This window comes from Ursus arctos, unplaced genomic scaffold, assembly GCF_023065955.2.
Source record: "Ursus arctos isolate Adak ecotype North America unplaced genomic scaffold, UrsArc2.0 scaffold_19, whole genome shotgun sequence".
NCBI lineage: Eukaryota > Metazoa > Chordata > Mammalia > Carnivora > Ursidae > Ursus > Ursus arctos.
In genome coordinates, this window is record NW_026622863.1 from 5,901,815 (window position 1) to 5,923,623 (window position 21,809).

General features: G+C 39.4%; 1 protein-coding gene across 1 annotated transcript in view; it reads right to left on the minus strand.

Moving 5' to 3' along the window:
• Positions 1-943: 943 nt before the first annotated feature.
• Positions 944-21,809, minus strand: part of NETO2 (neuropilin and tolloid like 2) — a 53,431-nt gene continuing 32,565 nt past the window's right edge. Inside the window, exons 7-9 of the mRNA XM_057314148.1 lie at positions 16,624-16,852; positions 3,837-3,950; positions 944-2,613 (exon numbers count right to left, since the gene is read on the minus strand). Of these exons, the coding sequence (XP_057170131.1) occupies positions 2,033-2,613; positions 3,837-3,950; positions 16,624-16,852 (924 nt within the window). The 3' untranslated portion in view covers positions 944-2,032. The remainder of the gene's footprint in view (positions 2,614-3,836; positions 3,951-16,623; positions 16,853-21,809) is intronic.

The window sequence follows — 21,809 nt, forward strand, 5'->3', positions numbered from 1 at the left end:
GATCGTGAACAATGAGATCACAGTTATATTAAATATTTACTATGCTGTTCAAATCTTGGCTGGCTACTAACTACTAGAATGCCTATTCACCATAGCTCCTGAAAGAATTTCTATCTAATCTGGCTCTGGCTCATTAGTTCAATGAATACTACATTCATTAAGTCTTTCTCCCTTCCCAAATTGTATTTCTAAAACAGGAAATTATGCTGACTTTTAAAAATGTTAAATCATGAATATACTATCTACGGGTTTTCCTATCTCCTGGATAGTATGTACTTTTAAAAAATAAAAAAGGTGATATAAGAAACATTCTGAAGGGGTATTTTATATGTATCATATTTAAAGGTCCCAGTTTTCACTAATCCGAGAAAACCCACACATGGGAGATCTTAAAAAAAAAAAATCAATGAAATTCAGTGAAACTTCAATTTCTCACTTGAGAATTTACTACAAAAAATATCAAAATGAGGATTCACCTCTTTTAAATGGCATGTCTGTGTTAGTTATAATTTGATAAGTGGATTCCTTTCCATATATACCTTAAGATCCAAAATCTCAGTGCAATAACATGATTGAAGAATCATGTAACAATGTATATTTTAATATATGATTTGTGTAGTGATTTAGAATAAATAACACACGAGTGAAAAGTTTATCATAAACTAAATGCAGTAACAAAAAGAAACAAAAGCTTATGTACACATTACCAAGGTCTTTACAATAAGTTACAACATGTGGTCCCATCACAGCATACTTGTATGCAAAGCCACTGGTGTGAACACTGAAAGAAATCTCTCATGTAGGTCTTTAATCTCGATTTAATAAAGTTTGTACAGTATCAAATAATATCAAAAGTCTAAAAAAACACAATGAATTTTTATATCATGTTTATAAATTATTGTTTATATACCATAAAAAAAAACATAAGGTCAAAAGCGCAGTTTAAAAAAAAGTGGAAGTTGTTATTCTTGGTAAGAACTAGAAAAACGTATTGTCCCAAGTAAGAAGCAATCTGAGGGCTCTTACAGTTTCTCAGGAATTTCCCTTTAACTCTCATACAACCTTGGCTACCATGTGCCATAACATAAACCCATACAAAGGGAGAAAAATCATCTTCTTTTAAAAGTAACAGGAAACACAAACCTGGTGATGAGAAACACAGCAAAGAAACATAATTACAGGCCTCCCCCGAAATGAATGAAACGACTTTGCACACAGGAATGAATGGGCCACCACTGCATGTGACCAAATTTGGGAAATTTCAAAGAATTTGTAGAAGTTTTCATCTTTTTCAAGGTTTTAGTCACAACTGGCAAGGGTGCATACATCCTAGGATTATGAAATCTTCTAGTATAAGACAAAATATGATAAAGGTGATAAAGGTGATAAATCATATCATCTACTATTCACAAAAAATAAAGACTAAGGATCCAGTAATTAAAAGGCAGCAGTGAAGAAGAAACAGATGGGTGAAGCAGAACTCTGGTCTTTGCTGGCACTTAGCGCAGTAACGAGTTATATTTTGACAAATTCTAGAACAAATGCCTGTATTGAAATATGTGTGGCACATTAACCATTTATGTTTATGTAAGAAACCAAAACGGTAAAATCGTGGACTTATAAAACAAATTAAATTTCGAGAAAAGAAAAACAAAAGGAACATAGAGACAAATCTTATTTTTCAACTGGCTGTGGGATCAATCCAGAGCAGTATTCCTGTAGCCGAGCCTAACGGGCAGCCTGAGCCTGGCTCAGCACCACCGTGCGCCTCTCCAAATGCCATTTCGCTGGTGCTCTGTGTGTGTGACACCGCGCAGCAGTGACTTATTCTGTTCACGGACTAGAGTAGGTCCCTCGGTTGGTTTAACACATAGGCTGCCTGAGACAATGAAAGCCTCGCCGTTACAGGGGGTTAGTGGGAACGAAGTCGTCCTAGTCTTGACAGGAGAAAAGGGTTGGCTGCTGAAGAGTACGGGTGCTCCGTGGGCTGCATACGTACACACTGAATAATTAAAGTCCCCTTAGTAGAAGATTAAAAATCGATGGATATGGATGCTTGTGCAGAATCTTCTCGTCCCCGGACGTAAATTTCACAAGGGATCTCCTCCATTACTCTGTCTTCTAGGGCCTGTTCAGGGCACTCATGTGCCTGTTTGAAAGTGTAGCTACTCTTTTTGAAGGTGCTGTTAAATGTTTTCATGGGCTGTGGTTGTGCAAAATCGTTGCGGAAAGGCAGCTCCATGGAACTCAGGTTGGTCCTGCTCTGTTTGACGCTGGACGCCTGCGAGCCACAGTGGTGGTCGTGGATGCACCGCGAGGCCGTGGAGGAGCGCCGCATCTTCTGGTAGTTGTCCAGTTCTTCCGACAAGTCCGCTAGGTCTGCGGAGATCTCTTTGTCCCTCAGGGAGAACAGCTCGTAATGAGGAGGATCAAACACTTCCTGAAATCCAGTTTTATTAAATGCGGTTTTGCAAGCCATGACCTTTTTTCGAGGCTGTTTCACTTGTACTAAAATAGAAATAATGAGAAGGACCACGACAATCCCTGATGTGATGCCGATAATTGTTCCATGGGTTTTAGTGACTTGTTCAAATAGTCCTGCTTTCTTCTTTTCTGCAGAAAGAGAAACAACAAGGCTTTCAAAATTCACTAATGAGTCCTGTAGCACATTGGGAGGTATTTTTAGGTAAAGCAGAACACGTGGCTCAAATACCCTACAGATGATACCATTTAAAATTAGGTTTTGAAACAAATAAAACAATCCCATTATGATCTCCAGTTAAACTAACCAATCACAAGATAGTCAGATTACATAAAAGAAAAAGGACTTGGTTCTTTACTCAGAAGGTACACGAAAGCACACAATTTGCAAATCAAATTAAAAACACGAATCTGGGGGTGCCTGGGTGGCTCAGTCAGTTAAGCGTCTGACTTCAGCTCAGGTCATGATCTCAGGGTCCAGAGATCGAGTCCCTGGATGGAGCTCCCTGCTCAGCAGGGAGTCTGCTTCTCCCTCTCCCTTTGCCCCTCCCCTCACTTGTGCTCTCTCTCCCCCAAATAAATAAAGTCTTAAAAAAATAATAAAATAAAAAAATAAAAAAAACATGAATATAGAGAAAATGCCAGAAGAAATACTCTTGTTCTATCAAGTTAGCTTTCTGTTCCGTCGTATGTTTGGCCAACTGCCGTGTGTAAGTGTAACCGCAGTATTTCTACCGACCGCCACCAGCAAGAGAGGACTAAAGGCACCAGGCTAAGCCACTGAGGTGCAGCCTCACGAGCTACCATCCGAATGATTACCTGAAAACACTTCAAGTACTTCAGACAGCCCTATCAGATCACGCTAACTGTTCACAGTAAGACGTGTACTGACTCTTGGAGAATAGAAGGCAGGCAAACTTTAAGGCTGAGACAGTGATGTGATAATGTCTGTAGATACTCAGCAATTACCACAAGTCGTGTTTACCTTAGACCTGCACTAGAAATACAGCACAGGACATTGTGTAAATAATGCATTATTTTCTGAGTCATTCGTATTGTAAAGATACCTTATTCTCAGAATAATTTAATATTATGGTGGACTTTTGAACTTAAGATAAAAAACATAGGTCGTTAAAAAAAAGAATGCTTTCATTGAGAATAAGTATTTTTCTTTGCTTTTACCACATACCAGAGGTGTATGATGCATTTAAAAGAACATTTATATTCTATGTTTCCATTTCGGCCAAAGCAGCTACGCTGAGCGCAGTTACAGAAAAGGTCATTTTCAGGGTTTCTTAATGAAGGGCAACAGCCACTTTCCTGTCAAGAAGGCTGGCCTTCGCCGGTGCACTCACCTTTGCAGTGATTCTCATCCCACGGGTACGCGCAGTTCTGGACACCGTTACAGACTAAAGAACTATTGATGCACATGTTGCTGTGGCAAAAGAAAGTGCTGCCCGTGCAGGGAGCTGCAGGAAAGAAGAACAGTTTGTCGCTAAGAACGCATCCTGGTTTGTTGGCGCTTCCGCATGTTCACGACACTCTGCACTACAGAAACCGTAAGACACGAGCTGGAACTCTGACATGGTCTGACCTAAGACTTCTAACTCAGGCTGGGTGCCACACGTCATGCTCTGCATAAGGAGAACACGAGCACATTTACCACGCTGCTTACGGAACTTGTACGTAGCCTGGTGAATTTTTTCAAAACGTTAAAAGAAGTTGTCAGTGAGGATGTGGAGACACTGGAACGCTCGGCACGCTGCTGGGGGAAATGTAAAATGGTACAGTTGCTGTGGTGAATGGGACTCACACCGATTACCATCGGCTCCAGCTGTTCCACTCCCAGGGGCTCGAACGCACAGTCCACCGGCGATCATGGCGGTGTTATTCACAAAGCACAGAGCAGCAGTATCCCACCCAGAAGTGGAAACAACCTAAATCAATGTCTGTGGGTGGATGAATGGATAACCGCAATGTGGTATATACATATCTAATGGAATATTATTCACGCTTACAATTCAGAAGGAAATTCTGGCAAATGCCACAACATGGATGAATCTTGAAGACAATATGCTCAAAAGAAACCAGACACGAAAGGACAAATATTGTATGATTCCAGGTATATGAAGTACTTGGAGCAGTCAATTCATTGAGAGAAAAAGAGAGAATCAGCTACGAGGACCCAGTGGGAGAGGGGAGTGGAGATGATTAAAAAGTTCTGGAGATGGATAGTGGTGATGGGTGCACAAAGACAGGAATGTACCTAGTGCCACTGAACTATGCACTTAAAAATGGTTAAAATGGCAAATTTTATGTTATGTAGATTTTACCAGAAAAAAAAATCACTCTTTGTAATTTCAAACTTAAAATTTTTTTAAATGATAAAGATATATGTAATATATACCACGTAACTTCTTTTGTGTAAACCGTTCTTTCAGCCTGAAGCGTCTCCTCCTTTCCCTTCCTGGTGACCACCGACTCATCTTTCAGATCATTCACAATTCCGCCCTCTCCGTGAAGATTCCCTCAGTTCTCCTAGGTAGCTAGTATGACTCCCGTGTCCCTGTCATACTCCAGATGTGCTTCTATGTGACACTTTTCCTCGTATATGTAAACACTTGTTACACTAGATTATGACTCGGTGTGTTTACTTCGGTTAAGAAATAAAGTCCGCGACTGGAGACAAAAATACCAACATAGTAAAAATGTGTACTTCAGTGTAAAGACACACACACAAGATCTGAAAGTCAGGACGCATGACGGCTTTTCTCTCACATTGACAGAAGCCCCTAAAAATCAACTAATCACTGTGACTTCCAAAAATATAATCAAGCAAAATGTATTTCCTGTCTAAAAAATTCTACATTTAAGGTATGTGTCTCGTCAAGGAAGGAACACTGAATCCCCCTCTCTATTATACTACAGACCTCAGATACTTTTTGTATTTTCTTTTTAAAAGTCTCTTTTCAAGATGAAAAGAAATATGTAAAATTTTACAGGACTAATAACTGGATTTCTTCCCCTAAATAATATCTTTTTAAAAACAAATATACAATGAACCTTATCAAAACAATGAATTTAGTATTTATTTCCCTCTAAAGAGCAGGCTCTCTCTTTAGGTCACAATCACAGTAAGCTCTGGAGTACTTAACCACATCGTCCAACTGCACCAGCAGTAACGAAACTGACAGCTTGGTAAACACACACAAACAACAGATGGTTTGGTATCCACCTGCCCGACCCCTTCGTCTATTTCTCAAGGTGGCTCTGAAGATGGGCTGTAAAAATAGGTATTTATTGGGACCCCAGAAAACCCTAAAACATAATGTGATATTTATCCAATATTTACTAGACTTACAATTTAGGTCAACAGACAACCTCCACAACAACACTGATCATCAGGGAAATGCAAATCAAAACCACAGTGAGATACCACCTCACACTTGTCAGAATGGCCATCATCGAAAGGACAAGAAATAAGTGTCAGTGGAGATGTGGAAAAAAGGGACCCCTTGTGCACTGCTGGTGGGAATGCAAACTGGTGCAGCTACTGTGGAAAACAGTATGGAGGTTCCTCAAAAAACTAATAGAATTACCCTATAATCCAGCAATTCCACTCTTGCCTATTTATCTCAAGAAAATGAAAACACTAATTCAAAAAGATGTCTGCACCCCTATGTTCATTGCAGCATTATTTACCATAGCCAAGATATGGCAGCGACCTCAGTGTCCATAAATGGATGAATGAATAAAGATGTGGTACATGTATAAAATGGAGTATTACTGAGCCATAAAAAGGAGTGAAATCTTGCCATTTGTGACAACATGGATAAGTCAGAGAAAGACGAATACCTACGATTTCACTTACATGTGGATTCTAACAAAACAGAACAAATGCACAAACAAAAGACTCACAGGTACAGAGAACACACTGATGGTTGCTGGAGGACAGGGGGTGGGGAGACAGGACAAAGTAGGGGAGGGGACGAAGAGGAACAGTCTTCCAGTTACAAAATAAATAAGCCATGGGATGTAATGTACAGCATAGGCAATATTGTCGGTAATACTGTAACAACTTTGTGTAGTGACAGATGGAACCTAGACTCATTGTGGTGATCATTTCCTAATGTATGTAAATATCAAATCACTGAAACTAATACCGTATTCAATGAATGTCAATTATTCTTCAATTAAAACAAACAAAAAATAACATCCAAAATTGCTTTGCTATTAGAGAACAAATATAATCTCTCTTTAAGGCAGAATCCCCAAAAGGCAACAGTCACCCAAGTTCAGCAGGCTAATAATCTACGGTTAATCACTATGAGCCAGGATTTGTGCACCCCTTCTCCATAAGCTGAAATTGAGTTTAAGCGTGAGTTTTATCTATATACAATTAACTATTCTCTGCACAAAACTTTAAGGCTTGCTTATTTGCTGAGTACTTACCCACTCCTGTTCAAGTATAATAACCCCTGGGTGACTCTCATGACTCAAGAATCTAAAATAAAATAGCTAAGAATAGTGAGTAACTTGGGAAACAGTGCTATGAAACAGAGAGCAGAAACAACAATGGACAAGTAATTAATACAAATTGTTTTTGTTATTAGTTAGCCTGTCTACTTTAAGATTTTAACTAACTCCCTGGGTCTCTGCTTCCTCTTTCTAAACGAATGAGATGGACTATAGCGTATTTCAGACTTCTGGTTCTAAAATCAATGAGACTAGGGCACCTGGGAGGCTCAGTCGGTAAAGCATCTGCCTTCAGCTCGGGTTGTGATCCCAGGTCCTGGGATTGAGCCCCGAGTCGGGCTCCCTGCTTAGCGGGGAGCCTGCTTCTCCCTCTCCCCCTGCCCCTCCCCACTGTTTGTGTTCTCTCTCTCTAATAAATAAAATCTTAAAAACAAAAAAACAAGAATAAAATCAATGAGACTATGAACTTAGTGGTCTCAATCATGTTGATACTTCTATTCTCAGAAGAATCATGTATATAACCAGTAAGTAATTTACTCAGAGACTGAATCCATCACATGGTATTATTTAACCATTAAGTAAGTATCTCATGATTCTTGATAAATATGCCGTTAGGCTGAGGACAGAAAAGCCAATGAAAATATATGGTGGTATTTTATTTCAGTACCAAATTAGCTGGTGTGCCTACCTCAGCTGTGTCATATCGATCATAAAATTATATTACATCCAGGTGTGCACTTTAACATGACAAATGGCCTAGAGAACACAGCATTTTTGAATACTTACTTCCAAAAACTGGAGTTTTCCATTTTGTTTATGCATCATACCACAATCCTATGACATACTATATCGTATTACCTACTGATCTCTAATTTTACCAGTCTTCTCCAGTTCACAAATGAGGAGACAGCTATTTTACAGAAGCTATTTTCAAGGCGGGCTGAGTGAGGTGTTAAGCAGCACTGCGGCTTCTAGGTATTCTGACTTTGAGTCCAACTACGATTAGCTCTTCAAGTTTGTCCACAGAACATTGTGTGACACAGAACATTTGATGTTTCTTTATAATCCTCAAAAGGGGAGAAAAAGACAGGTTTTCTGGTCAGTGTTTCTCATTGATTGAACAGTGAGTAGAAAACATCCTCAGGGGGCGCCTGGGTGGCACAGCGGTTAAGTGTCTGCCTTCGGCTCAGGGCGTGATCCCAGCGTTATGGGATCGAGCCCCACATCAGGCTCCTCTGCTATGAGCCTGCTTCTTCCTCTCCCACTCCCCCTGCTTGTGTTCCCTCTCTCGCTGGCTGTCTCTATCTCTGTCAAATAAATAAATAAAATCTTAAAAAAAAAAAAAAAGAAAACATCCTCAGGTTTTATTAAAGAATTCTTTACAGCTGCTCCCCACATTATTTAAAGCAATTAGAAAGCAGTGCTGACATCATCAGATATTGTTTTGTAGAAATGTATTATACTCATAATTACACATGTATTAAGCTCTGTGGATTTTCAGTGGACAAGTATTGCTGTTTATAAAGAGAATCGAAGTATCAGTTACTGACATGGGATGTTAATGACATGCTTCGATTAAAAACTATAAAAAATGGCTGAATTACTGGAATTTATAAGTAAGGGACAAAGAGAATAGCAAAAATAGTGCCAGTTACAAACCGTTTTCCACTTATAGCCTGAGGACTTCCTACTTTCCCCCTTTACTCACTGCTGGGTCATGGCTTGAGGAAGAAGAAGGGTTAGGATATCAGTTCCCCTCCCCTTCTCCTGAGATGTGACAGTGATGCTGAGAGATGTCTGTCCTTCAACTAGGCCTGCAGGAGCCCCCGTAGGCAGTATGTCACTGAGAATCACATTATGGATTTATTCTAACAAAAATAACTTCTGCTGCTTTCACAGTTGTAGTCCTAGAAATTATTTTCCTAAAACCATATCCCGTCTTAAAGAGTGAGATATGTGTTAGTATTCAGTGCTTGGGAAGTGCTAGTCTGTATCATTCATTTTAGCCAAGTTATATTATTTTAGGCATATCTGTAATCTACAATGGGTAAATATAAAGTGACTATCTCATGCAGAATTAGTCCATCCATATAAACCTTTTCTAAAATATTGATGGTTTTCATGAATGGATTCATAATAATTACACATCATTTTAGTTTTAGAGAAAAACAAAGGAGTTTAGCAGTTTGAATTAATGATGAGCATATACAAATGTACCGTCTGGAGTTCTCTAATGTGCTTATGAGATTTCCAAACTGGGACTTTTGTTTTATAAAAACTTACAAAATCCTTTATTTGGTCACATACATATGACTTTTTTTTTTTTTTGAACAGGGTTTCTTGTTCTTCATGGATAACAAAGCTAAATTTAGGATATGGAGCTAAGTCTTATATTTAGTGATTATTGTGAAGACATCACTTGAGGGAGGCATTTCACCTGTTTTCTTATCAGATTTGTACTGATAGAGAAATCATTAGTGTATCTAGAGAAATACCTTAACTAAAACACATTAGAGAAGAATTTTGCATTTTATATATCAGTGCTGCCTAAAAATAAATATAATGTGAGCCCAAATGTGACCAAGTAGCCACATTATAAAGATCTTTAAAAAGAAACAGGTGGAATTAATTTTACTAATAGCTTATTCAACCCAATATATCTGTGCAGAAAAGAGTTATTATTACTATGGCAGAACTGAGGCCGCTACCTTTAGAAGGGTTTGTGAGCAAGGTTGGCCCTTAGTTTTGGCAACTGGGAACTTGGACTTCCCTCCATTCCCTGACCGATAAGGCTCATGGTGCCTAGAGTTGGTGTGAACAACGTCATTTTATGCCGAACACCTTCTTTCCTTCTTTGAGTCCACGATTTTGGTACAGGAAAGGCAGAAAGTGAGACCTATGAGACCAGTTCCCAATAAAAACCTTGGGTGCTTCTCTGGACCAAAACATTGTCCACGTTACTGCATTTTTTGTTGCTCAAGAAATACACATGCTCGGTGCGCCCTTCAGGGGAGGGAGCGAGCGCTGGGGAGCCTGTGAGAGTACTTCTCTGCGAGGACTCAGACAGTAATTCTCCGTTGACCCCATACCCTTTCACTGTCAGAAATCTCAGCCGTAGTATTCAAATACATGCAGAGTCCTGTGAGTCCTTCTAGCAAATCACCTGACATGTGGGTGGTGTTGGGGAGCCCTGAACAATACCCCAAACGTTCTCACTTAACACCTATAAAATATTATTCATGAGATATTTTACATTATTTCATACCAAGTCTTTGAAATCCAGGATATGCCTTTATAATTATAGCACATTTCAGTTGCGATGGGCCACATTATGAGTGTCCAACAGCCACACGGGGCTGCTGGGCACTACTGGAAAGCACAGGTGTAAGATGCTGGGAATAAATAAACCGAGGAGAAAGGAAAACGGCCGAAAGGCTTTCTTGCTAACTGAAAATATATCTTTGTATCAAGCACTGCTTTGTAGTTATTTGAAAGAGTGAAGCAGCCATTACATAGCTGTTTTTTTCAAGTGTGAAAAGTTGATAAAATTTTTTTTGGAAACAGCTTATATGCATCCGTAGTGCAACAAGCAGCAGCCACACAGTTTACTCCCGGTAAATATCACTGCTGAGCTCCTGACATTTCCAGCTACTTGAGAAACTCACTAAATCCAAAATAACTCAATACTTATTCTTCTTATCTCTCCAATTTTCATTTCCAAGTCAGTCGGACTGAAACTGTAGGTATCCTTGACTCATTCTGCTACTTTTCCGTCTGGCCAGCCACCAACTCTTGTTGATTCTACTTCCACAACTTTCCCTCTGTCACTGCTCTGGTTCAGACCATCTTGGTCTAGAGCCCCCTGACTGTGGAAGCTGGCCTCCCTCCTACGCAAGCCTCCACACTCCAACTGACGCACGGCTCTGATTATGGCATTGTGTAGCATGAAACCCTTCAAAACCCCCAATGCCTGTAGTATGAACTCTAATTTTAGCCTTTAATTTTTAATTTTTCTTTAAGATTTTATTTATTTGAGAGAGAGAGCACAAACAGGGTAGAGGGTGAGGGACAAGCAGACTCCCAGCTGAGCAGGGAGCCCGATGCCGAGCTTGATCTCAGGATTCCAGGATCATGACCTGAGCTGAAGGCAGATGCCCAACCAACTGAGCCACCCAGGCGCCCCATAATTATAGCCTTTAAGTTAAAGGTCTTCTAACTCTAGTTTTAATCTCTCTTTCTTGATGCATTTTGCTCTCTTCTTTCTTCCACTATTTTCTGTGATCCAGACATGCCCGGGCTCTGTGTGCTTTGTCATTCGTAGCTTCTGTTTGGAACAACAACCTCAATTATTCAACATTTCTATCTCCTAAAATCCACCTGCCCTCAGGGATAAACTCAAAGGCCCTCCTTTCAAGGACTACTTGCTCCATAATCGTTGCTGTCTGCTAGAAGTAACCTGGATATTTAATCAGGAAGCACTTCGTTTTCTGTCTCGGTCTTTGTCATAGTCATTCCTGCAACTGTCCCATTTGCATGTATGTTACCTCACCTAAAAGACTATAAGAAGATCCTTTAGAGCTGGGACTGTTCCATCCATTTCTGTATCTTCATACCAAACACAGTATCTTGTATGATAAATGTTAAATAAATGAACGGAAGACAGGTAGGAAGGCTGATCAGCTAAATTGGCTTCCTGACCCAAATAGCCAGCTGGCAATTCGAGTCTTTCAGAATTATAGATAGAAGAGTTCAGCTATAATAAAGCTTGTGTGGGTCACATACGATCATGATCTTGCCATAGAATCCATGGAATAATAATATAATATCTTGAAATTATACATGAAGGGAAAAATTACTAATTCCTAAATTTCTCAAGAAAAATATCTGATAGTATCTTATTCTTACACTTTTATATTTACAAATTTTGATTGGCAAAAATATATATAGTTAACCATTTTACTGTATTCACCAGTCAGGATATAAAAGTGAAAATATTTCCTTCTCTTAGAGGACAATACAGAACATCTACCACTTATTTTAAAATACATGTGATATGAACATATACAGTCAACTACACTGGGGCAGTTTGGATGAGTCTCTAAATGGTAATTTTCTTCATACAGAGGTGACTGTGAGGAAAGGGACTAGTCAGAGAGACTAATCAGCACTATCCAAACGTAGATTAAAGTTAAACCAAGCCACTCAAAACCAACCCAAAAACATGACAGTATTTTTGTTAGTTTTTTTTTTTTTAAATCAAAGCTAATGTAATACGATTTGTACTTATGATAAGCAAAATCAACAAAATAATTATTAGGAAGTACAGACAAGTCACTTGGACTTTTACAGGAGACGGAAGGGCAACAGAATCAGTTTTTCCTGAGATTTGTTCATGTGAATTATCAGGAGTTTAAGAGAAGAATCCTAAAATGCTCTCCTCTGAGTTTTTCTACTTTTAAGCTGGGTCAGTATCTATACATGAGCTACCCCGTTCTTTAATATGAAAAGGTTCTCACATGCTCACAAAATAGTAAAAATGACTTTTAAAGATGTAACCAACTCATAAAAAGACAAAACCCCACTATGGCCACAAAGAAAATACCTAAAGAATATACATAAAAGGAAATTCAAATGTGTTGCTACAAGAAGTCAATTAACCACAGAAGAAGGTTGTAATGAAGAAAATGAGGGACAAAAAGCTTTAAGAGATTTAGAAAACAAACAGCAAAACAGAAGTCCTTCCTTCTTAGTAATTACCGTAAATGTAAATGAGTTAAACCTTTCATTTAAAAAGCAGAGACTGGCAGAACAGATAATACCCCCCCCCAAAGATCCAACTATATACTGTTCTACAAAAGACTCACTTTAGACCTAAAGACATAAGTTGGTTGAAAGTGAAAAAATGGAGAAAGATATTCCATGCAAACAGTTACCAAAAGACAGCTGGGGTGGCCATACAAATATCAACAAAAATAGACTTTAAATCAACACTGTTGCAAGTGACAAAGGGGGACACTGTATGTTGGTAAAAGGGATTCATCCAGAAGATACAATTATAAAAAAATATAAACCAAAAACTAGAGTCCTAAAATACAAGAAGCAAACACTATCAGAATTCAAGGTAGAATTCAGATATTCTACAGTAATTGGTTGGAGACTTCACTCTCCCACTTTCAATAATGGGTAGAACAACTACACAGAAGATTAATAAGCAAATAAAAGAATAACACTATAAACCAATTGGACCTAATAGAAATATACAGAAAATTCCACCCAACAACAGCAAAATACAAATTTTTTTCAAGTGTATATGGAACTTTCTCCAGGATGGACTGCATGTTACGCCACATACACACAGAAATCTTTAAAGACTGACATCATACAAAGTATCTTTTCCAATCACACCGAAATAAAACTAGAAATTACAGAATGAAAACTGGAAAATTCATAAGTATGTGGAAATTAAACTACATACTCTTAACCCACCAACTGGTCAAAGAAGAAATCACAAGGGAAATTAGAGAATACCTTGAGATAAATGAAAATGAAAACACAACACAGCAAAGCTTTATGAGAAGCAGTGAAAGCAGTGCAAAGAAGGAATTTTATAGCTATAAATAACTACGTTAAAAAAAGGCGAAAGATCTCAAATCAGTAACTTAACCTTTTTAAAGAAGGAGGAAAAAAAGGATAAACTAAACTTGGAGTTCTATGCCTTTGTCAGAAACGCTGAAATAATAGAGAAGAGAGATAGAGAATGGAAAAATCAGAGAAAAGAAAAAAAACAAAAAAAAAAAGGTTCTTTGAAGAGGTCAACAAAATTGGCAAGCCTTTCGTTCCAATGACTAAGGTAAAAAGAGAGAAATAGGAAAAGATTCAAATTAGTAAAATCAGAAATTCAAGTGGAGACATTATTGCAGAAGTTAGAGGCATAAAAGGGATTAAAAGAATTCTACAAACAATTCTATACCAACAAACTGCAGGTCTAGATGAAATAAACAAATTCCTAGAAACATACGTTCTACCAAAACCGACTAAAACTAAATAGAAAATTTGAATAGGTCTCTAACTAGCAAGGAGACTAAATCAGTAATCAAACTATCTCCCAACAAAGAAATTTCCTGGCCTGGATGGCTTCACTGGGGAATTCTACCAAACGTTTACAGAATGTCAACTCTCAAGCTCTTTCAAAAAGTTGGAGAGGAAGGGTCACTTCTTATTCATTCTACGGACCAGCATACCCCTGATATCAAAGCCAGACAAAGATACAAGAAAATAAAACTACAGACCAATACCCCTTATGCATATCGATGCAAAATTCCTCAACAAAATGCTAGCAGTGAATTCAGCAACATATTAAAAGGATTATACACCATGACCAAGTGGGACTTATTCCTGAAACATAAAAATGGTTCTACGAAAATCAGTGTAATACACCACATTAACAGAATGAAGAGGAAAAAAGGACATAATCATTTCAATTGAATCCGAAAAAGCATATGATAAAATTCGACATCCTTCCATGATGAAAACACTTAATAAATTAGGACAAGAAGAAAATTTCCTCAACATGATAAAGACCATATATGAAAACCACACAGCTAACACCTACTCAAGGGTGAAAGGCTGAAAGCTTGGCTCCTATGATCAGAAACAAGACAAGGGCGTCTCCTTTAGCAATACGGTACTGGAAGCCCTAGCAAGAGCAGTTAGGCGAGAAAAGGAAAGAAAAAAATAGAGTAGCAGCCAATATTGGAAAATTACTTGTTTGCAGACAATATGATCTTGTATGTAGAAAACCTTAACAAGATCACAAACACACACACACACACACACACACACACACACACACACACAGTTAATAAACTAGTTCGGCAAGTTGCGGGATACAAACACAGCATACAACAGTCAGGTGCATTTCTACACACCAGCAATGTGTACCTGTAGACTTGTATAGTAAAAAGTACAAAACACTCGTGAAAAAAATTAAAGACAAGTAAATGGGAAGACACTGTGGGTTCATGGGCAGGAGGGCTTACGGCTTGTCAAGATGACACCGCTCAAAAGCAGTCCACAGGTTCAGGGAGGGTTCCTACAAAAACCCCAGAAGTGTCTTTAGCAGTCTTCTGTAAGAGAAGAAAAGGGCTTCTTGGCACTATGGCTGGTTTTAGGGCTGGACCAGGGAGAACACAGTTGAACCTGGGCCATCTTGTGGTGATAGAAAGCAAGAAAGTGATTCAAAAAAAAAAAAAAGGACCCATCAAAAGTTAAGGGACAACTCGAAGGAGCTCCCAATGGCCAAAGCTGGGACTCTGAGTAACAAAATAATGTTAGTATTACAATAACTACAGGTTATATATAATTATACATATAATAATGGCGAAAAATGAAAAGCCATAAACTCATACTGATATAAATCATTGAATAGATGGATGAGGGGAAAAATAACTCTTCCTTACAGTAGAATTACAACTAGTAAGTGCAGAAGGAATGATGGAAACAGAAAACCACCGTTAGGTAAACACTACAATAATACCTATTACAGGCACAAACCATTAACAGATGCTAAAATTAGTGAGCAAAAGCATATTTGCACAGTCTCAACGAGAATTATTAACTAGAAATGAAAACATCAGGAACTTTAGAGTGGAGAAACGTGCCAGAGAGCACCTCAAGGAAGGGACCCCAGTTAACAGGAGACAAACCCACATTACCCACCCCTGCCTCACTGGTGTGATCACTTCTGTGGTGCTGACAGAAACACATAACCTCCAAAGAATCCATGAGAAAACACCGGACAAACTCGAATTGACATTCTACTGAATAAACAGCCAGGGCTCTTCCACTATGTTAAGGTCACTGAAGACTGAGGAGCTGTCACAGACTGAGGTGACTAAAGGACAGATGGCAAGTAAACGTGGGACCCTGCAGCAGAAAAGCACGTTAATAGGAAAGCTAGTGACATGTGGAAAAGGTCTATATATTGGTCGATAATACTGCATCAGTGTTAATTTTCAGTTTTACCACATTATTAGGGGCACCTGCGTGAAGGACTTATGAAAACTCTGCACTATTTTTATAACTTTAGAGAAGCTTAAAATTATTTAAAAATAAAAAATTGGAAGAACGAAAACACAGCCTACCTAAATTTTGGTAGATACATAATTATATACCACGCTGAATTAATACTACTGGCAATTATTTTTAATTTTGAGAGTCTTGAAAGGAGTCTCCACTTCTGCATTCGCTATCTTTATAGTAAGGCAGTGTTGCAATTTATATATGAACACGGTTTTTCACCCAGGACAGTTACTTCCTTGAGAACAGCGACTAAGACTTAGTTATTTCTGCATTCTCGTTGACTTGCGGTCTTTGTCGAAACGAAAGGCTCAGTAACTGAATTCTGAATGAATAAAAATTATGTGAAAGGGGGCGCCTGGGTGGCACAGCGGTTGGGCGTCTGCCTTCGGCTCAGGGCGTGATCCCGGCGTTCTGGGATCGAGCCCCACATCGGGCTCCTCCACTGTGAGCCTGCTTCTTCCTCTCCCACTCCCCCTGCTTGTGTTCCCTCTCTCACTGGCTGTCTCTCTCTCTGTCGAATAAATAAATTAAATCTTAAAAAAAAAAAATTATGTGGAAGATCTCGAGGCTACAGGATTTACTTACGCTCCACAAAGGAAGTGAAGAGCATTCTGAACCTGCTCAGCCGGCTCCCTTCGTCTGCCCACATTCGGATCACCCCCACCCCTGTTTTCAGCGTCACGTCATTGGCCACAGTGCTGCAGAACTTGGCCTTCAGGTTTTCGATGGAGCTGCTCCCGTCGTACACCGCAACGAAGTTCCTCTTGCACTCGTTTGAGTGCTCCATCTGATACTCCAGGAACCTCAAGTAAATCTGCAACAGGAAAACAAGGAAAACACTGCTTGTGAAGAGGTTACTGTGAGCGCTGTAGTTCTCCTGTCCGGTCGACACGGTGGACTGAATTATGACAGCTGCCAGGAACACAGCCGCTAAAAGGCTGGTGCCTACGGGGTTCAAAGACCCAAGACGGATGGTCTCCTTCTTTGGTTGTCTTAATGGAACCAAGCATTACGGAACCTAAGTTCGTGTTTTGTCTATAAAGAAACTTTTTGCTCCATGAGGCTATTGGCTCTCTTACATAGTTTTCTTTCTTTTTCTTTCTTTCTTTCTCTTTCTTTCTTTCTTTTTCTTTCTTTCTTTCTTTTCTTTTTTCCTTCCTTCCTTCTTTTTTTTCTTTCTTTTTTTTCTTTCTTTTTTTTTCTTTCTTTCTTTCTTTCTTTCTTTCTTTTTCTTTCTCTCTCTCTTTCCTTTCCTTTCCTTTCCTTTAAGGCATTTATTTTATATATTTAAATGGCTATAATAGGGGCGCCTGGGTGGCACAGTCGTTAAGCGTCTGCCTTCGGCTCAGGGCGTGATCCCGGTGATCTGGGGTCGAGTCCCACATCGGGCTCCTCTGCTAGGAGCCTGCTTCTTCCTCTCCCACTCCCCCTGTTTGTGTTCCCTCTCTCGCTGGCTGTCTCTGTCAAATACATAAATAAAATCTTAAAAAAAAAAAATAAATGGCTATAATAGAAAAAACTTACCCATTATTCAATATTTAATTCACATCAGGTTTTGCAATAATTATAGATTCCACATGTAATGTGCACATGCCGATTAAATGGTTTTCATTATTTCTTATACAATAGATTTGCTCTTTAATCTACTGATCATGTTAAAAGGAGAAGAGTTCAGATCAGCCACTCTTACATAGTTTTCTTATTATGAAAGCAACCTCATGGCACTGACAAATTGGGAAAATGAATCACTCATGGCAATTGTTGTGATTTTCCTCAGTTTTTCCCTCACGTTTTAAAAATCTAAGTTTAATTTAAGATTCATACACCCTGTAACACATCGAAACCACTTTTATCCATACTCTTCAAAACCATAAAGGTTCCCATGATGTCCTGTCATTTCTGTACCCCCCATTCTATATTGCACATTTAAGTGGTTTTAAGACTTCACCCCATAAATAACAATTTCTACATTTTCAGGCAGGGAGATAAAAACTCAGTATCAGAACAAGCACTATTTTATTTAGCATCCTCTTTCTTGAAATTTTATGGGCAGCTTACTACCTGTCACTAAGTTCTTAAACTATGCTTGGCCCACTTTTGTTTGAAGATTTTTAGCTTGTAGGCTTAGGAAGACTGTGAGCATTAATGTTGAGGTTGTGGGCTTAGAAACACACTGCATTTCTCGAGAAGAACAGGCAGGGAGAGAATTAAGGCTCAGATGGGCGAGAGTCTGCCCCAGGTGACTCAGGGTGAGGATCTGACCTACGTTGACCTGATTCTAACATTTGTGTTCTTTCCACTCCCTGGGACGCCTTTCCTGCACGCACGCACGCACAGTTCACTTTTCGCTCTAGTGGGTCCTATGTGACTCTATAATGAAAATTTCAGTGAGTAGAGAATAAAGATTTCCTTTGTCATTAAAGACACGTGAGGATTCATTCTAGCTTCTATTTCTGAGGTAGCAGTGTGAGGCCACCTCCACCTCTCTGTTTAAAGATTTTATTTTTAAGTAATCTCTACGCCCAACATGGGCTTGAACTCACAGCCCCAGGATCAAGTGTCACAAGGCTCTATGACCGAGCCAGCCAGGCACCCCCCTGCCTTTTAATTTAAAAGACTTCAAATAACAAAAATATAATGTCAGGTATCTCTTCCCACTAAAATACCTTGATGGCATAAAACTAAGGGCAAACAACTAAAAAATATACCGCAAAGGGATAAATTTTGACCAGGTAACTTTAGCTTATTTGAAATGACCAATTTGTTTCTTACTTCCATGAGAATGACCATTTCAAAACTTCACAAATGTATTACGTAGACACAATTTTAGTTACCTTACATATATCGTTAGTTCTCATTAATTTCTCCACTGTTTACATAACCAAAACATTCTGCCCACGGTTTTGTGGTGGTGAGCAAGTATCACCAATACTGTAATTGTCTGTCTTCTCTATTATACGGAGAGGCCTTCCAACGCGAGAATCAGGTGCTAATTATATCTAGTGTAATTCTTACTCTGGGCAAGTAATGAATATATGACCAGGTTTATAAAGCTATGAACTTGGTAGATCTAAATATAAGAAAACAAGAAGCCTGAAGTATATACTCTTTTTTAATCCGAAGAAACATGGTACTATCCAAGGCCATAGTAAATGCTCTTTAAAGATACTAAAGTCCAAACATTTAAGTCACATGACAATGACATTCTTTTCTATTGTGGATGCAGCTAAATATTGATATAGTTTAGTTCGACTAATTTTCAGAAATTATTTCTAACAAGGGGCGCCTGGGTGGCTTAGCTGGCGAAGCATCTGACTTTGGCTCAGGTCAAGATCCCAGGGACCTGGGATCGAGCCCCGCATCAAGTCCAGCCCCCTGCTCAGTGGGGAGTCTGCTTCCCACTCTCCCTCTGCCCCTTCCCCTGCTGTCAAAATAAATAAAAAACCTTAAAAAAGTATTTCTAACAAACAAAACTGACAAATTGAAATCGGGGGGTGGGGTGGGCACAAACTACTCTTCTCACCCAAACTGCGTGACAACAGATCTGCTAAAGGCTCCTGGCCACTTGTCCCACTCCTACACCCTCCCCAGGGATGTCTAGTGAGTTACCTTGATGGTGGGGAGTCTGGTCTCTTTTTCCTTCCCTCTTTCCCTGGACCAGTGAGTGGGAAGCAGTGACCTGAATAAGTGGGTTTCCTCTGCAGATGCAACTTTCCTTGGGCTGGATTGGTCCAGGCTAGACTGAGGTGGGAGGGGGAACTGGTGGGTAGGGAATTAGCAAGTCTAATACAACTCTGTCACTAAGCTGCTTCCTCTAGCCTTTGTTCTAATAAAGGAGCTATTTTGAATCTCCACATTCTCCACGTGGAGGGGAAAAGGGATGCTGTCTATTGGAACCCCTGAAACCCCTCCCCCTGCCGAATGCAATGAGATCCTCAGAAAGCAACTATGGATATATCTTGGAGGTACTGCATGTTCGGTTCCAGACCACAAGAAAGTGAATACTGCAATAAAGTGAGTCAAAGGAATTTTCTGGTTTCCCAGTGCATATAAAAGTTAGCTTGTACTCTAGTCTATTAGGCAATAGCATTGTCTAAAAAAAAAAATGTACATTACTTACATAAAAAACTTTTATTGTTAAAAAAAAATGTTAACCAGCACCGAAGCTTTCAGCAAATCATAATCTTTCTGTTGGTGGGGGGTCTTGCCTTGATGTGATGGCTGCTGACCGATCAGGGTGGAGGCTGCTGAAGGCTGGGGTTGCTGCGACAATTTCTCCAAAAACAATGACGTTTGCTGCATCAATTGACTCTTCTTTCACAAAAAATTTCTCTGCAGCATGTGATGCTGTTGGTAGCATTTTACTCACAGAACTTCTATTTTTTTCATTTAAATTCAATTAATTAACATACATTATTTGTTTCAGGGGTACAGGTCTGTGATTCATCAGTCTTACATAACACCCAGTGGTCATTACAACACATACCCTCCCCAATGTCCATCACCCAGTTACGCCATTCCCCCACCCCCCTCCCTTCCAGCAACCCTCAGTTTGTATCCTAAGATTAAGAATCTCTTATGGTTTGTCTCCCTCTCTGATTCCATCTTGTTTCATTTTTTTCTCTCTGCCCCTATGAACCTCTGCCTTGTTTCTTAAATTTCACATCAGTGAGATCATATGATCATTGCTTTTCTCTGACTGACTTATTTCACTCAGCATAATACCCTCTAGCTCCATCCATGTTGTTGCAAATGGCAAGACTGCAATTTTTTGATGGCTGAGTAGTATTCCATTGTGTGTGTGTGTGTGTGTGTGTGTATCCCAGTAGAACTTCTTTTAAAATGGAGTCAGTCCTCTTAAACCCTGCTGCTGCTGCTTTATCAGCTAAGTTCATGTGATATCCTGAACCCTTTGTGGTCGTTTCAACAGTCTTCCCACCGTCCCCACCAAGAGTACCTTCCATCTGAAGAAGTCACCTCCTTGCTCATCAAAAGGAGCAACTCTCATGTGATGGAATGAGCCCTGGGCATTACGTAAGACTGATGAATCACTGACCTGTACCTCTGTAGCCAATAATACAGTATATGTTAACTGAATTCAAAGAAAAAAAAATAAATTCATCCTAACTCCAAATAAAAAGGAGCAAGTCCTCATCAGTTCAAGTTTGATCATGAGATCGCAGCGCTTCAGTCCCGTCTCCAGGCTCTACTTCTGATGCTAGTTCTCTTGCTGTTTCCACATCTGCAGATACTTCCTCCACTGAGGACTTGAATCTTTAATCTGTAAAATGGGCGGTATCTGTCAAGCACAATAAGGGGAGGTATGCCTGTACAGCGTTCCAGATCAACGGGACACACAGGATAACTGGCACTGCAACGGACCCCTGACATTAGATCCCTGTCTTATGCCAGACAGAAAATCAATTCTTAAATGTAAAAACTAACGCACGCAGATAAAAATATAGAAGAGTAGTTCGATGACCTTTGGTTAGGAAGGTTTATTAAAAACAAACACAGAAGGCAAAGTATAAAACCGTAAAGATAATCAATTTCACTACATAAGTTTGACTTCGAGAACCAGCCAAGTTGAAACACAGTATGGCTTCTCTTATTACAACTAAAAACTGAGGATACAATATGAAAAGCAACTACACGAGGATTCTGGAAAGTAAAAGGTGGCCATGGGTGGGAAGTCAAACTTGAATGACCCATAAAGAGGGTGAGGTTCAGTTTTTTTCCTTGTCTCCTGGGCTGATAGTCACAGAACTCAC